Source organism: Hippoglossus hippoglossus, chromosome 14, assembly GCF_009819705.1.
Source record: "Hippoglossus hippoglossus isolate fHipHip1 chromosome 14, fHipHip1.pri, whole genome shotgun sequence".
In the NCBI taxonomy this organism is placed as follows: Eukaryota; Metazoa; Chordata; class Actinopteri; order Pleuronectiformes; family Pleuronectidae; genus Hippoglossus; species Hippoglossus hippoglossus.
The window spans coordinates 6,939,941-6,955,369 of record NC_047164.1 but is presented as its reverse complement, the minus strand read 5'-3'; the positions used below and the strand labels follow the sequence as shown (position 1 = coordinate 6,955,369).

Sequence of the window (15,429 nt, the reverse complement as noted above, 5' to 3'; positions counted from 1 at the left end):
AAGTGAAAGTGACAGAGCACTACTTATGTTTTATATTATTTGTAATATTTATTCACAGAGCTAACTTCCACATAAACCTCCTGAATCAAATTAAATGTGGGTAGATACTCTAAAACCAGAAAACAATGAAAAATGTCTGAAAAACAACCCAAAAAATTCAAATTACAATTAAACTTACGAGTTTACTTCTATAAAACCAACAAATTATCATGTTACTTTAGAAATGTTCTTGTTTTTCAGGAACATTCAGGCAGAATTGATTGAATAGTCCTAAAATATTAATTAAATAATAATAATGCTGCTCATTATTTTAATTTATCCGTTGATAACAGCCCCTGGAATCCTCTCTACATCTCAGTAATGAACAAATGTCTTAATGAACAACTTCAACACACAAAACCAATGAAATCCATCAGTCCTGACCTCAGTACCACATAGTCACAGTTGGGTTGAGGTGCCATGTTGCAGCAGGAGTACTGGTACACATCTGTCTGTCTGTCCAGCGGCTCCAGAACCTTCTCCTGCCGTAGCTCAGTCTGCCACAGGGGGCGCTCTCTGAGCAGCCGGTGCAGTACCTCACTGGGAGATGCGGGCACCTCCACGCACACACGCCACTGCCGCAGAGGGTTACCATCTCCCACCTGATGCACAAGCACAAGGCGTGTTAGGTTTATTGTGACAATTTGCACAAAGGAGCTTTATGTTCTATATCATAAAGATGCTGATATTCCCTGGTTGCTCGTTCCACACTTCAGAAGCTCAGTGACGACGTACCTTTTTAAAAGCCAGCTCTGTATTGTCAATAGTTGAGCGTGACACCCAGGCTTTGCTCTTGTCTTTGGCATCTTTCAGCAGGTTCTGGACCAGGCGTTCTATGTGTGCATGGTAGGATCCTTCCTCATCGTCCTCCTCTTCGTCCACATCCACCTCCTCCTCGTGAGCCTTGCACAGCTCGTCCAGCGGCGGCACCATCAGCTCGGCCTCCATGTAGGAGTTACGAGACTGGGTCACCATCTCCTCTGGGATCTGGGGAGCAGCCGGAGAACGCGCATCGTGTCACGTAACATCAGCTCAGGCCTATTTTTAAAACAACTGTACTAGTTCTTTTATTCTAACATCCAGGGTCCTCTCTTCTTTCAAATGTTGTCATCCTGCGAAGGCCTTTAAAAATCAAACACCGGTCACTTTCATGTGTTCTCAAATATTCTCGATACAGCACAGTATCCACTTAAGAGGAGTCAGCTGTTGATTCTAATATGAAAACTCCTCGAACCATATTAATATCTAACACATGGTAATGAAGTCTGTTTCTCTTTGTCCCTGAAGAGGTTTCCACTGACAGCAGCGAGATATTCTGTGCACACTGACAGTCTCAAGGTAATGATGGCGTACAGCTTTAGAATTGAGCTCATTGAACACAATTATACAGCAGAAACCTCCCTTGGCTTCATGTTGTTGGTTATTTTCATACATAAAGAGGTGGTCATGTATTATTTCTAAAATCAGCACAAAGAATATATAAATATAAATTCTGCCCTATTTCTCTGTGAAGGAAAAAAACAACCATAAAACAAATAAAGAAGTAAATCCTGACCTGAAACAGACGATGGCCCTCGGAGATCATGTGTGCCAGGCCCTGAGTGGCGGCCAGGTTCTCACTCAGGTCTTTCTGATCGGGACGGCCGGTGGTGTACTTCTTCTGGATCGACCTTGAGAGAAATAAAACAGAGATTGATATTGTCCTGGTGGCGACAGAGGGAAACAAGTGACCAAAATAACGATGACAGTAACTATTATTATTATTGTACCACTTCTATTACAAGTAGTTTTACTGGTGGGCAAAAATGCAACAATTGCCACAATTAAAACGAGTATAAGACAATAAAATAAGATTTAAGTAGCAAAAAAACTGAATTAGCTGAATAACATTCTAACTTCTAATTCACTTCAAATAATCATAAACATATCTTCAGTGTTAATAATGGTAACGGACTGAGACCACTGTGTTTTGTCTCTGAGCATCGGCGCCTTCACCAGGTCAAATGTGCACCTTGGCGACAGCGTGTCGTTCTTCAGGATGCTGAGGTGAAAGAGCGAAGGCCCCAGACACACGGCCAGGTTCATCGGCGTCATCTGGTTCTCCTCCACCAGGGAGGTGACGTCGCGCAGGAAGGAGAGCAGCGTCTGCAGAACCTCCCTGTTCTCGTCCGGCATCAGCAAGATGGCCGCTCTGACGGCCTGCATTCTCTGCTCCTTCGGGACGTCTAGAGAGAAGAGAGGAAATGAGGAGGAAAAGAAAAGGTCACATTTCCCAACATAATACAAATATATAAGATTATCATTTTGGAACATTAATATTAATTGATAAGTGGCAGTCTAGACATAGATCAGAAGTGCAGAGAGACAGGCAACCTCGCTGGGAATCAAACAGTGGACATTTGTGATTAAGTAGTATGTGTGCCTTAACCAATCAGCCACCACCACCCACAATATGATGTAGTGTCCGAGTGGACATGTGCACATTTCAAACATAAAATCATGCTCAGGGTAAGAAGCTAGAATGTACATTTCATATCTGATATTGTTTTTTGTAAGACTTAGCTAATGTTATCCAGAACTGGCCTAAAAAAGCTCACTTGCTGTCTTTTGAACATGAGCGAAAATATCACTATAAAAGTATTCAAAGTACTAATTTGACTGTAGTGTGTGTGGTGCGGAGGCAGATGCAGTGTTTCACAGCGGGGATTCATCGCTCGGAGGCGACTTACATTGGTAAATGTGCAGGAAGGTTTCCCCCAGCTTGCTTGTGAGCAGAGGCTCAGGCAAGTCTCTGAAGAACTGCTTGACCATGTCGGCCACGTCGTAAGCGGACTGGTCCTCGTACGTCACGGAGTCAGGGGACAGCTCGCACTGCTGCCTCAAAGCCTGAATACGAGACTTCACGCCCGATTTGCGGAACAATCCCACCTGAGGGGAAGACATAAGAAAGCAGCGAGGGGTTCAGTGGAGGTTTCAGCTGCCTCGCATGTAAACAACCAATATTAGCGCAATGAGGAGAAAAGTCTTGTAAAACTAACCTGGTCCAGACAGTGTGTTCGGAGGTGGCTGAGGGCCTGCTGTAAACACAGAGGGAGCGGAAAACCACAGCGCTGGACATGCACGATGAGGGGAACACCAAACACACTCCTCTCTTTGTAGTCGGGCACCTTGATGCGCTTCATAAACTTGGGCACAGACCTGGGAGCAACAGACAGAACGAGGGAAGTGCGTGAGAGAAAGAAATGTCTGTGCTTTCATTAACTAACTCTTCTAACAGGATTTCCCTCTTGGGGATAATAAAAATAAACAGGCCGGGTCATAAAAACACACTGATGTGCCTGTGTTTGCCTGAGTTTGCATAGAAAATTGGAAAAAAAGGTAATAAGAATAAAATAAGAAGTTTGTTCATATTGTTTATATGAAAATACTTTTGAATATGTAATTATACATTTTACGTTTATACGTTTATTAAACTCTTTCTGAAATCACATTTAGTAAATTCCCTGCATTTTAAATCAGTGTATGAATTATAGCTTTATTTATCAGCAGTTTGTAGAGAACAGTAGAAAATATAAGGACAAAGAGACAGAACCATCTCCATGAGGTATTGAAGAATGTGGACCCACCATGTCCAGCCGTGTTTATTAGACATGGAGTATTTCTCCATGATGGCGGTGAGACGGAGCAAAGAGAACTTCTGCAGCAGGCTGAGCTGGCCTGCTGATTGGCTGCTGATCTGCAGCGAGGATGCCGGCTGGTTGAGATGATCAGAGGTTCTGAAACTGGGCCATCGCAGACTGGGACGGGAAGAGAAGAAATGAATAAAGAACATTAGAGAAGCATAGTTTTTTTCTTTCTCACAAATTAGGTCCTATTATCGTTGTTTTGGATGATTCCTATATCCAATCAAATCCTTGTAGTCAAACACAATAACTGCTGAGGTCTGGAAATGCAGAAACAAAGGAATACAGTTAGGAAGCACAACCATCACACGTCCTCATACTGGCCCCAGTAGTTTGATAAACCTTCATGTTTGGCCAAACATGAAGGTTATCAAACTCCAGCAAGGAAAACGAGAGGGAACAGTAATATTATTACTCAATAACTCTTGATTGTTAACATCCCTCACATTTTATAGCCCATCTGCCTGGTTCAGCTTTGATTTGATTGATTACTACCCGCTGTTGGATGATTATTATTTCAGTTGCTGTCTCTCTTTCAGTTTCTTCTTCTCAGTCTTTCCTCCAAATAAAGTTTTTGCTTGTTCACAGTCAGTCTGACAGCTATTTTCTCTCGCCGTTAGACTTTTCTGCAGCAGTGTTTGCAAATCTCATAACCATAAACTTTTTAAAACAAAATAAAAGTTGTAATAAAACCAAATCATCTGTAAAACACTTGAACTCACCGTGGTCTCGTCAGCGAGGCCCCGACTCCAGAGTCCCGCCTCTCCCGACAGGTCCCCGTCGAATCTGTATCAATCAGGGAGACGCCGTCTCTCTCACATTCGCTGGGGCTGGTCCGGCCCTCCCCCTCCTCCTCCCCCGTGTCATCCTCGGGCAGCACGCTGCGGCTCCAGTGGTCCACAATTTGTTGCAAACCGCTGACGTGCTGGATGATGTCATCCAGGTGAGGGAACATGTTGTCCTCGTTCTCCAAGTCTTGCAGGTCTCCCGTGCTGGCGTACAGGTGCGAGCCCGGCACGTTGTCGTACACGCTCACCCTGCTGCCCCGCGGTGCTCCGGGACAGGGGGGCTTGGAGAGAGGTTTGTTGGACCAGGGATCACCCAAGCCGTTGCAGGGTGTAGAAGGTTGGGTCCGTGTCTGACGGCCATTGTTCCTGTCATCAGGTGAGGGCGCCAGGCTCTCGATGGACAGAGCTTTGGGGAAGGTGCCAGGTTTATGGTCTTTGGGGATGTGAATGAGGAGGTTTTCATATGAATGAAACTGGTTTCTGCCAAACTGACTCTGCCCCTCAGTCCTCTTTCCCTGAGAAGGCAGCTCCATGTCCTCCAGGTACATGCTGCTTCTCTTGCTGGCCGGGCGAGGTTTGGTGAACCCCGGCTCCTTCACATCGGGCGTCACTGCCTCACTGCTGGCGCTCACTCTCACCATGGACTGGTCTTCACAATCAATGGTGAGTGTGTCAGCAGGACTGTCTTCATCAGTTTGGTGGTTGTTAGGACTGGGTTCTAATTGGCTGATGGGAGTACACTGGAGCACCTGCAGTGCCTGAGGCTCCTCCCCCTGTAACACAGGCCCACTGATGACGAGTGGCGGCCGGCGGTTTGAGCTTTTCCGCATCGTTGACGGCCCCCAGGTGCGCATCACTTCCATGCGACGCAAAAACTCTTTGGCTTTGCTCCGCCCTCCTTGGCCATGGCGCCTGCTTTTGATTGGCAGGGAGTTGTAGTGTGAAAGCTCACTGGGTGGTTGGTAGGAAGCGGAGAGGGACGCCATGGATATGGAGTCGGGCATGGCGGAGGCCGAGTCCTCGCTGTGCAGCGAGGAAATGTCCGTGATCTCCTGCTCGCTTAGGTCTGTCAGGACGCTCTCGCTGCTCACTGTGCTGCGCAGACCCTCCCCCTGACCTGTCGGGCTGTTGTCATTGGTGCTGTCCAACAGGAAGTCTTGCAGACGAGACCAGCGTCGGCTGCTCCACTCAAACGTCCACCGTTTACTGATCGCCAGCGGGTCATCTTCATCGGAGTCATCACCCTGTGGAAGGATAAAAGTATTCAGTGAGTCTGTTGGGCCTTGGCAGAACCATGTGCTCTGCTGAGGGCCACACTAGTTCTACAACAAATAAATCACATCTAAACATAATGTCACATGGAAGGACTGGAATGATTGATGATTAGCCGTTACTCTTCATCGATCCAGTTTGATTAACAGAACTTCTTATCTGCGACCAATGCAAATGCACCGGGTTTACATGTAAGAACAAGAAATGGAATCAAATGGTGCGACACATGTGTACATGGCCACAACAAAGACTAGTATAATAATAAGTGATGAATAATAAAACCTTCACAAAGATATTACAGAAAACGTTGTGAAAAAGCTGTGAATGAACAGGTAAAATAATAATAATAACAACAACACTACTACTGCTACTAATAATAATAATAATAATAATAATAATATTAATAATAATAATAATATTAAATTGGCTTACTTTCTTCTTGGGGTGACTGACATCCAGTTTCATGGACGCACACTTGTTCAGAGTATTGAGACGTCTGCAACACACAGTCAGTCACACATGTCAGAGCTGGTAGGTTGGATATATTCAGTCTGTTCACTCTGCTCACATTCATTGTCTTATCTTTCTTTTCACTCCCACCTTCCCCCTTTTCCCTCCTCAGTCTGATCATTTGCAGACAAGCCTCTTCATCCCCTTCTCTTTCATCTTCTTCCCTGTCTATCCCTTTCTCCTCCCACCCTCTCCTCCTCTGGCATCCTCAGCCTCGAGGGGCACATCTTCCCCCCCAAAGAAACACAGTTGGCTCCTCCCCCACTTGCCTCCCTCCTCCCTTCATCATGTCACCCATTCCAATCCCCTTTTTTTTCACGTCCATCCTCTGGAGTGCTGCGGGGGGAGGGGGGGCAGAATCCTTACCAAACCTTACCCTGCAGCCTGCCCCCCACCTCTCCCACCCACATCCTCCCTCCTTCCTACGACTGCAGGGACGTGAACAGCAGCTGGGTAGAAGGGTGGTGTCCGTGTGTCTTTTCAAGACAGGGGACATTAAAAACATGCTTTTTGAGACCTTGGTCATTTGAAAGATTTCAGCCTCTTATAGCACAGTAGAAAAAACCCTGATTTGTACAATGTTTCTCTGTCCTGGCAGACATGGAGTCGCTTGTTGCTGCATATAAACCTGAAGAATAGGAAGCAGAGAGCTGTCGTATCAACTGCTTGAGAGTAAACACACGAGCTGGAAAATACAGTAGTCATCTCCAAACCCTGTATTTCTCCTGCAGCGTGGCCACATTACAGATTTAGACTCTATGCTCCGTACACTACACGAGTCTATAATCTTAAATCTAAACGGTTCTTTTTAAAAAAAACTACGGTTGGTCTTTTTTGGAAAGACCTATATGCGTGAACAAGAGAGACCTCATTAGTAGTGTTTTACAGCTCCTGACACAGGGGGGCTTGAGTGTATTCACTCACAGTATATCTGTCAGGAATCACTAACGCTGTAATTACCACACCCTCCTCTACGCTGGGCAGGCAGGGGCGAGCGGCGAGGAGAGAGAAAGACACGGGAAGGGAGGGGGGCGTGTGGGGAAAAAAACTTCAATGATTTGAAATATCGCAGAGATGTGCAGACGTACTTAAAACACACTCTCAAAGCCCCATCTGGTAGAGTACATCGGCTTCCCCCTCACTCCGTCCTTGTTACCCTCAGCCCCCCGTTTGCTTTGCCCCCTGAGGGTCTCTGCTCTTTGAATGGGAGATCAGAGCGTGGCGGAGGGGAGGGGGGGCGACGGGATCAAAGGTTGGGTTGTCTGAGCGGGAGACAGGGACAGGGAGTTCGTTAAGGGTCAGGGTCAGACAACTCATGATTAGTGGTGAGCACCAGGCCGCAGGCACAAGTCGGAGTAGCAGAACCAGCGGGACCAGAAAAAGGGTTTTGAGATTTGAATGGTGTTAAATGATCGGCGGAACGCGTAGTGGATGAGAATGAGCTCCTCGTGTGCGGCTGCTGGGCGAGTGAATGAACTGTATGAAGATGTGTGTTTGTGGATTAGTGTCCTCACCGACATAACGGCTCCACCAGATCCCGGTCCAAGAAGTCATGGTCCCTTTTCACTGAGGAAATGTCAACTGGAAACTGTGAATCTGCACGAGAGGAAGAAGAAAGCGAGAAAATGACAGTTGTGTTGGTTAATGACTGACGGGAGACAGGAGATCTGAGGGTTGGCCAAGTATGGTGCACAACTGCTGCCGCTACACTTAACACCTGTCATCAGCACGTGAAGTTTAGAGAACACGCACATTTTTAAAACCCTGTAATAACTTCGATTCTTCACAATGCCAAAGTGACTCAAACCTTTTATTTTGGTGATTCTCTGTGTGCGGAGCATCACGTGCACCCGGAAGCCGCCACAGAGGCGCAGAGGCCGGCCATTACTGGCGTTCACAGCATATGCAGTGTGTGTGTGTGTGTGTGTGTGTGTGTGTGTGTGTGTGTGTGTGTGTGTGTGTGTGCTGTTAAAGAGGGACTGCTGGATTTTAAGAGCTACTTCTGAGATTACTGGGGCCACTTCCTGTTTGTGCCCACTGGTCATCACATGAATGAACGCCTGTAGTTTTTACAGAAAGGTGGAAGGAGGGCGAGGTGGAAGAAGGGAAGGAGGACAGAAGGCGTGAAGTGAAAAGAGAGAAAGGCAGGAAGAGAGAAAAGCTGTGAAAATACAGGCGTTGACTGGGGGATGACAGAGAGAAGTGGTGAGTGAGTTGAGGGAGAAAGGTGGAGGAAAGAGAGAGAGAAAGAGAGAGAGAGAGAGAGAGAGAAGCTGTGAGAGTCCCAGCAGTGATAACAAGGCCTTTCCCATGACCTCTCCCTCTGGACAGGAACTGAAGCCTGGAAATAGAACGCAGCGGCACAGAAGACTGGGGGATACGAAGATGAAGGGAGGGCAGAAAGAGAAGAGGAGCAGCAATGAAAAAAATAAAAGAAAGAAAGAGCAAGAGAGAGAGAGAGAGAGAGAGAGAGAGAGAGAGAGAACTAGAAGCAGGAGGTAACACAAGGAGAGATGTGAAAGAGACTTGTGTTTTAGCAAGGCAGCTGGGTAAATTCTGGACTTTGGCTCCCTCTGTGCGTGTGTGCGTGTGTGTGTGTGTGTTACCTTCATAGAGCTGGGCGTACTGTGGAAATCCTGCTGCTCTAAGCCAATCACAAGCCTCCTTAGCCTCAATCTCTGTAAAGTGAAAATAAAGCAGTTGAGGCATTTTGATTACACACATAGATTAGATGCAGATTTTCAGTAGGATTTATGGTTTTACTCTGTAAAACAGAAAAAATGAATTGAACAGTAAGGAACCTGAATCATCACATGTTTTTTTTAGAGAAGGAATTTCTTACTATACTGAATTTCCCTCTTGAAATCTCAATGGACTGATGTCTTCCAGCCCAATCATGAGCAATGTGAACTATTAACTTTCTATTATAAGCATAAAACACAGATAAATTAAGAGTCAAGGAGGGAAACACAGAACCTCAGACCGTATTTGTGTGTTCCAACATTTTTTTTTCCCATACAGGGGAGGAACATCTTAATTTTCCTGTGGGAATTCACTGAGCCAGAAAAGGCTGCACAGTTCACACAGCTAAACATTAAATATCCTGTATATACTTCCAAACATTATACACTCTGCAGTCAGGTTTCAGCTGTAAATGCAAAAACATTTTTAACAGGCCTCATACACATGGCACCACAACCCATTAGGTGCTGCTGCCAACATCACTACATGTTTTACAGGTGTTTGCTACTTTCTTCCACCCGCTTATAATATCGCTCTGTTTGCTCCACTGGCAGCTCTCAAATGTGCACGAGTGTTTACATGATTTCTGTAGAGCATCATTCTGCAAAGCTCTTAATAATAATAAAACATTTTATTTCATGACACTTTTCTGCAAACCCAAGAACCCCTTACAATGCATTATGGGCTATATAAATAATATAATAACTAATAAAGCACCAAGAAGAGAGCATACGTCCACCAAGGCCCAACAGTCCCCTTAAATTCAATCAAGCTGCACCAACTTGCACACACTCATAGATTGTTTTCATCTGGATCCATAATTTATTACCTGGCAAATCTGCGAAAATGTTGAAAATTGCCTTATCTTGCAATTTAAAGAAAAATTCCTGGATCTCCCTGTAATGACCAGTACCGCATACCTCCACTAAGTTTCATGGTGATCCGTCCAGTAGCTATTGTGTAATGTTAAAAATGTTGGGGAAAATATTATGTACAGGTAAGGACAGAATAAATTGATACGACCAGTTCTGAACTTGCACACAATTATAACACGATGTAGCACGAAGAGCAATGCCTTTGCATCTGCATCATTCTACAGTCACTGCTCTTTTTTCACGGCTCTTTCACAACATTCACTCTCACTGGTCTCATTCATGGCTTTTAAAGGCACTGGCAGCGATTCGGAGAGGCACCGCAGAGACGCCGTGGACAAAGTTCAGCGGGGGCAATAAAAAAGCCTCGGTTTTCACCATCAGATGACATGAGAACGGTAGCAGGAAATGATCCCGTCGCCACAATCCAGCAATTACATCCCTCTCCCAGCATTCTCGGCATAGCTGCTTCTCTCTAAATCACATACGAAGCAACGCGAGGCTGGATCATGAAAAATATTTTTAAGATGCTGAAAATAGAGAAATTCCAGAGAGGAAAAACTTCGCGAGAGGAAACGCGGGGAGAGCTGAAAACTTACTTGAAGCCCTCATGGTGCCAGTGATGACATGCTGCTATTTGTCTCTCCGGCGCTCAGACTGATGTTTCCTCTCCATCCCACTTGCACGTCCACTCACTACTACCCAGCTCTCCATCAAGTGGCAGCTCTTTGTGCTCTTTCCTCCTCGCTGCCTCTCCAACCCCTTGTGTTTACAACTCGGCCTCCCTCCACCAGCCTGCCCCATGCACGTTTTCTCTTCCCTCTAATTTTCTCCTCAGCCTCCTCTCTCGCACTCTCTGCTTTGTTGGGATCCACGTACAAGATCTCTCTATTTCTACGTCTCTCTCTCTCTCTCTTTTATTCTGCTCCTTTCTTCTCTTCACTTTGCCCTTTTTTGCTCATTCTTGTGTTCACGTCTTTCTCCATCCCGAACATCACTGTCTCCACGTTTCTTTTCCCTTCTCTTTGTGCTTAATTAAATAGTTTCACATTTTTTCCTCTTTAACCTGCATTTTTCTAACCCTTAAAGATTATTATTCCCTCACACATTTTCCTCGATCATCCTCATCCTCTCTTCCACTCGGATGCGACACAACTCCACCTCTTCTTTGTCATGAGCAGAGCTGCTGCTGCCCAAACTCATCACGAAGGAAATGACTCTTTTCAGCTGCCGTTTTCATGAGCCCCCCCCCACCCCCGAGGTAACAGACTGACGACTGGTGGATTTTAACTTCACATGTCAGCTGAACCCGAGCTATAGCAAGGACGCTCTGACCAGTCCAGATGTTGCCCCCAGTGAGTCAGAGAATGCAAAACGGATGAGACAGGCAGAACGGAGGGCAGAGATGGACGGACCCCTGGGATAAAATCCCAGGGAGGAGGACACATCACATCCCGTCACATCACGTTATGTCTTTACAGTAAAGAGCTAATAATCTTGCGTTGTCAGCATAATGCCACAGACCTCAGTTTTTGACCTTAATTAAAAACACATCAGTGAGACACACGGCTGCACAGGTTGGTCCAGTGAACACAGGAGCTGTGGTTTACTGCCAGTCAATCAAGTCAGTCAAGGCAATATGCTGTGTTGCCATGAATATTCCCTAGTGAAGCAAATTCTCCAAACAGTTTCTGCAGCAAAATGAACACATACACGTAATCTCCTCCAATGACCATCCTGCAGGACTTACTGCTGTAAATCTCCATAGATGTTCAGCTCTGGTTGTTTCTGTCTACTCAGCTGTAACTGCACACTGTTTGCATGCTGTTGCACAGACGGTGGAAATGCTAAACCTATATATCACTTGTAAATGCACACCTTATACAGAACCTCAAATCCCTCCATCTTCTCCAGTGTTTCATTGAAAAGAAATCAATACCCATAAAGCCATTGTAGTGCCCAGATAACGTTTTACAAAAGCACAAAGTTGTGTACTTCATTACATGCATTTTAGTGTTTGTGCACAAATGAGCTGAATGTCAAAGCCGCCGTCACCGTGGGAACAAAGCGCTGCTATTCATCTGTGCAGGGATTTAATCAAGAGATTAATTAGTATACAAATATGTTGTTAGAGGGCCACAAAACGCACAAATGTGCACAGTGAGACGGAGCTAATCCACGCTGCCAACTGTGCTTTTCCTTCGGTTTATTCCGTGGCGCTGCATTCCTGCTGCGTAGGATATACGACGAGCCACTGGATCAACAGCAGGGAAGGCAGACAGATGGTATGTGTATCAGTGAGAATGTGAGCGTCCATGTACGGGACGTGGGGGCTGAGAGGTAACGCCTTACATAACCAGGTGCTCGCCTAGTTACATAACACACAGAACACAAGCAACCTACATCCTTCCTTTTACTTCTGGACCGGTGACTTCACCTCCATCTATCCTCTGAATTTCATTGTCTCCCTTCATCCAGAGCCAGAAAACCTTGACTGTCTGACAACCTTTTCTGCGTGTTATGTCTGACTATTACTGGGTCTCAAGGACCCTGAAGTGGATGACATCAGTTCCTGTTCTGAATTTCCCATGCGTCCAGAGCGGCATGCGAGCTAAGAACAGCAACAGGAAGTCTTTGGGCTGAACACGTCAGTCGGACTTAGCGGGAATAATTGTAATGAGGCACACTAATGGATGATGATCGGTAACAGAGGACGAGGGAAAACTTACTTACTTCATTCTACAAAGTTTAATTTTAAATTCTGTTTATTTTAATGGTTCCACTCAGACATAATTGATTAAATAAGAGATAAACAGTAGAGACGAGGGACAGAGAGACATAACTTCAAGTGTGTAAAGACTGTATAGGCATGAAGTGAGTAATAGTCCTTCCACACACACACACACACACACACACACACACACACACACACACACACACACACACACACACACACACACACACACACACACACACACACACACACACACACACACACACACACACACACACACACACACAGGATGTCTGGAAAGCAGCCATATTCCCACATAAGCTAAAGCACTTAGTCCTTCATGTTTAAAGGTCACACAGAAAAAAAAAAGTAGTTGGAGGAGAAGTGATGGGATGGGATGGGGGGAGGTTAAAGAGGAATATGTCGGTCCTGTCCCGTATGGTTCATCTGTGGTGATGTCTTGCCCTGAGGAATGTGAGTTAAAGCAAGAGTCCACTGGCATGAAATCAGTGCCGGCTCATATGGAGCCTATAATATATTTTGACAGGTCCTGGCAGGAGCGCTGTGAGTTGGTAGTTGACCATAATTATTCACGGCTCTGGGGTTATGGTGAGATTTAACCCACTGCAATAATAAAGTGGGATATGATGAGATTGTAAGAGACACGACTGAATGTGATGGAATTGGTGATTTTTCCTTTTTCTCCAGCAGAGGGTGTTAAAGTAACATCTGGCAGTAATGCATTTACATTACAGTCCAATTATCACATGGCTCCAGGCTGTGGTTACAGGAAGGAGCGGAAGGGGATTCTTTTGTATGGGCTACGTCTTTTCAATTTGAGGGATTTGACCATTTATTGTAAATTGGCTGAAACGTTAAGTGCTCGGCTTGGAGTAGCAGCCAGTGGAGTACTTGTGGTTTGCCAGTAGCAATTGTGGGCATGGTGGTGAGTGATAGATACATTCAATGAGAGTTTCCTCTAAAAGAAAACACAGACAGGTGACAAATTGAAGGAATAAGGAGGGAGGTGGCTGAATGGTTAGTGAGGTGAATCATAGATTACACTGAGGCCTTCGCACCAGATTTCCCCTCAACTGAAAACTTGAGGGCCAAATTCGGGTAATAACTTCTGGATAAATTGCGTTTTATTCCTCTGAAGTTCAAGAGAATTGAAGAATCTATAGCCAGAGGCACTGATGCTGCCAAAACATCTGGACAGCCCCCCTAGTGGCTGATTGTGGTATAGGCCATAAATCCTGCCTCAAATTTTGGCAGATGGGACATGGAGATGGCAGAGCTCGTATCTGTAGCGTTTTGGCTTCATTTTTGAACCAGTGGGAGGAAGTGGAGACATGTTATCCATCTTTATGGGTGAAACCACATCTGTAACATTAGTGTATCCTGATCTATGGGATACACACTAACTGTATATAGTGTAAACCGCCAGGAAATGATCAAATGCTTTATTCAGATGCATGTAAATCAAACTATGACGTTGGGTTTTCGCTTTAACTGAAATTGAAATTTAAAAATAGACATTGAAGTGTTCTTTCCATAGTTCTTTTTCACTTGGTGTACATTTTGGTCTGCCATAGCAGGAAATAATCACTTATATGACTGAATCCTATTTAAGAGAGGAAGTTCCAGGGTCCTGACAGCTGTGCATGTCTGCTCCCTGGCACAGCATCCTGGGAAATTGTTAAGTACATTTATATCATATGTGAATTTCCTGCTCAGACAAGTCAAAATGTCTTCTGTGAAAACAGCCAATACTTTTAATTCTTTGCAGCTGAAAGCAGCTCCTCTGTTTCCTTTGAGCACTGCATCATGGGAGAGCAGTAAATTATTGACAACACACGCAAATATCTATATTAGTATATATGCTGACTATTTATACTCAGTTTACTCAGACTGTGTACTGAACACTCTCTTAGCTTTCTATTTAGAGCTACTTGCCATTGGCTGAGGATCCAGCACCTACAGGTTAATTTCCACCAAAAGTTCCAGGAAATGTCATTTCCTAAGAACTTGATGATTTGTTTCCACAGTAGGCCCGAGGGAGATTAAGCTAATGAGTCTGCTGACGTATCGAAAGCTCAACAATCGCCTTTCTCATCTTTATACATGAGAAAATACAGCCTGATGAGGAGAAGATGGAAAAAAAACAAACACCTGGACTTAGTCATCAGACCAATGGTCATGAAATCTCTCGGGCCTCAAACCACAAGCAAAACAACATGTTTGCAGTGAAAAGTTTTTAAACACGCCTTTTCTGTGGAAAAAAACGTCAGCGTCCTTGACAGATCAGTTTCACACAGGAAGTTCCTGAACCAGCATTAAGTAAGTTTCAAACGGGGAAGTTTTGGAAACATGAAACCCTCAAACAGACCTTAAGTTGTGATCACAACACTTTCATATTGTCACCTTTCTAAGCTGATATTGTGAACTTGTTAGTGGCTTTTTGTCTTCATCCTCAACCAGGAAGACACAGAGCAACGTCTGCATTCATTTTTGAGTCGTCCTGGTGGACGCCTGATGAACACAAGCCCAACATTCACTTTCTTTTTAGCTCTGGTCTTGGTCTCCACCAACTCCTGAGCCAAATATCAGGCTTTTTAGTTACCGATTGCTCCACTACTAACTGGCTGGTTGCAGACTGTGTAACTTTGCCATTTGTTGCCGGGCAGGAAGCAAATCCATCAGTGTTAGATACAGCATTTTTTCCATCGTGATGATCAATACAATGACGATAGCTGCTTTAAATCATCACCCATCTACATGTGGACCAT

General features: G+C 45.0%; 1 protein-coding gene across 6 annotated transcripts in view; it reads right to left on the bottom strand.

Moving 5' to 3' along the window:
• The window catches only part of LOC117774006 (stAR-related lipid transfer protein 13-like), a 49,390-nt gene that overhangs the window by 924 nt on the left and 33,037 nt on the right, over positions 1-15,429 (bottom strand). For 5 of the 6 annotated variants that reach the window (XM_034605992.1, XM_034605993.1, XM_034605994.1 and 2 more), the window contains 11 exons: positions 8,899-8,970; positions 7,807-7,888; positions 6,215-6,278; positions 4,445-5,754; positions 3,666-3,836; positions 3,078-3,237; positions 2,769-2,967; positions 2,051-2,264; positions 1,595-1,709; positions 775-1,026; positions 424-641 (listed from right to left, as the gene is read on the bottom strand). In XM_034605992.1, coding sequence (XP_034461883.1) covers positions 424-641; positions 775-1,026; positions 1,595-1,709; positions 2,051-2,264; positions 2,769-2,967; positions 3,078-3,237; positions 3,666-3,836; positions 4,445-5,754; positions 6,215-6,278; positions 7,807-7,888; positions 8,899-8,970 — 2,857 coding nt within the window. Of the gene's footprint in view, positions 1-423; positions 642-774; positions 1,027-1,055; positions 1,497-1,561; positions 1,710-2,050; positions 2,265-2,768; positions 2,968-3,077; positions 3,238-3,665; positions 3,837-4,444; positions 5,755-6,214; positions 6,279-7,806; positions 7,889-8,898; positions 8,971-15,429 lie in introns of those variants that run through there. The other variant, XM_034605996.1, reaches the window with a different exon arrangement.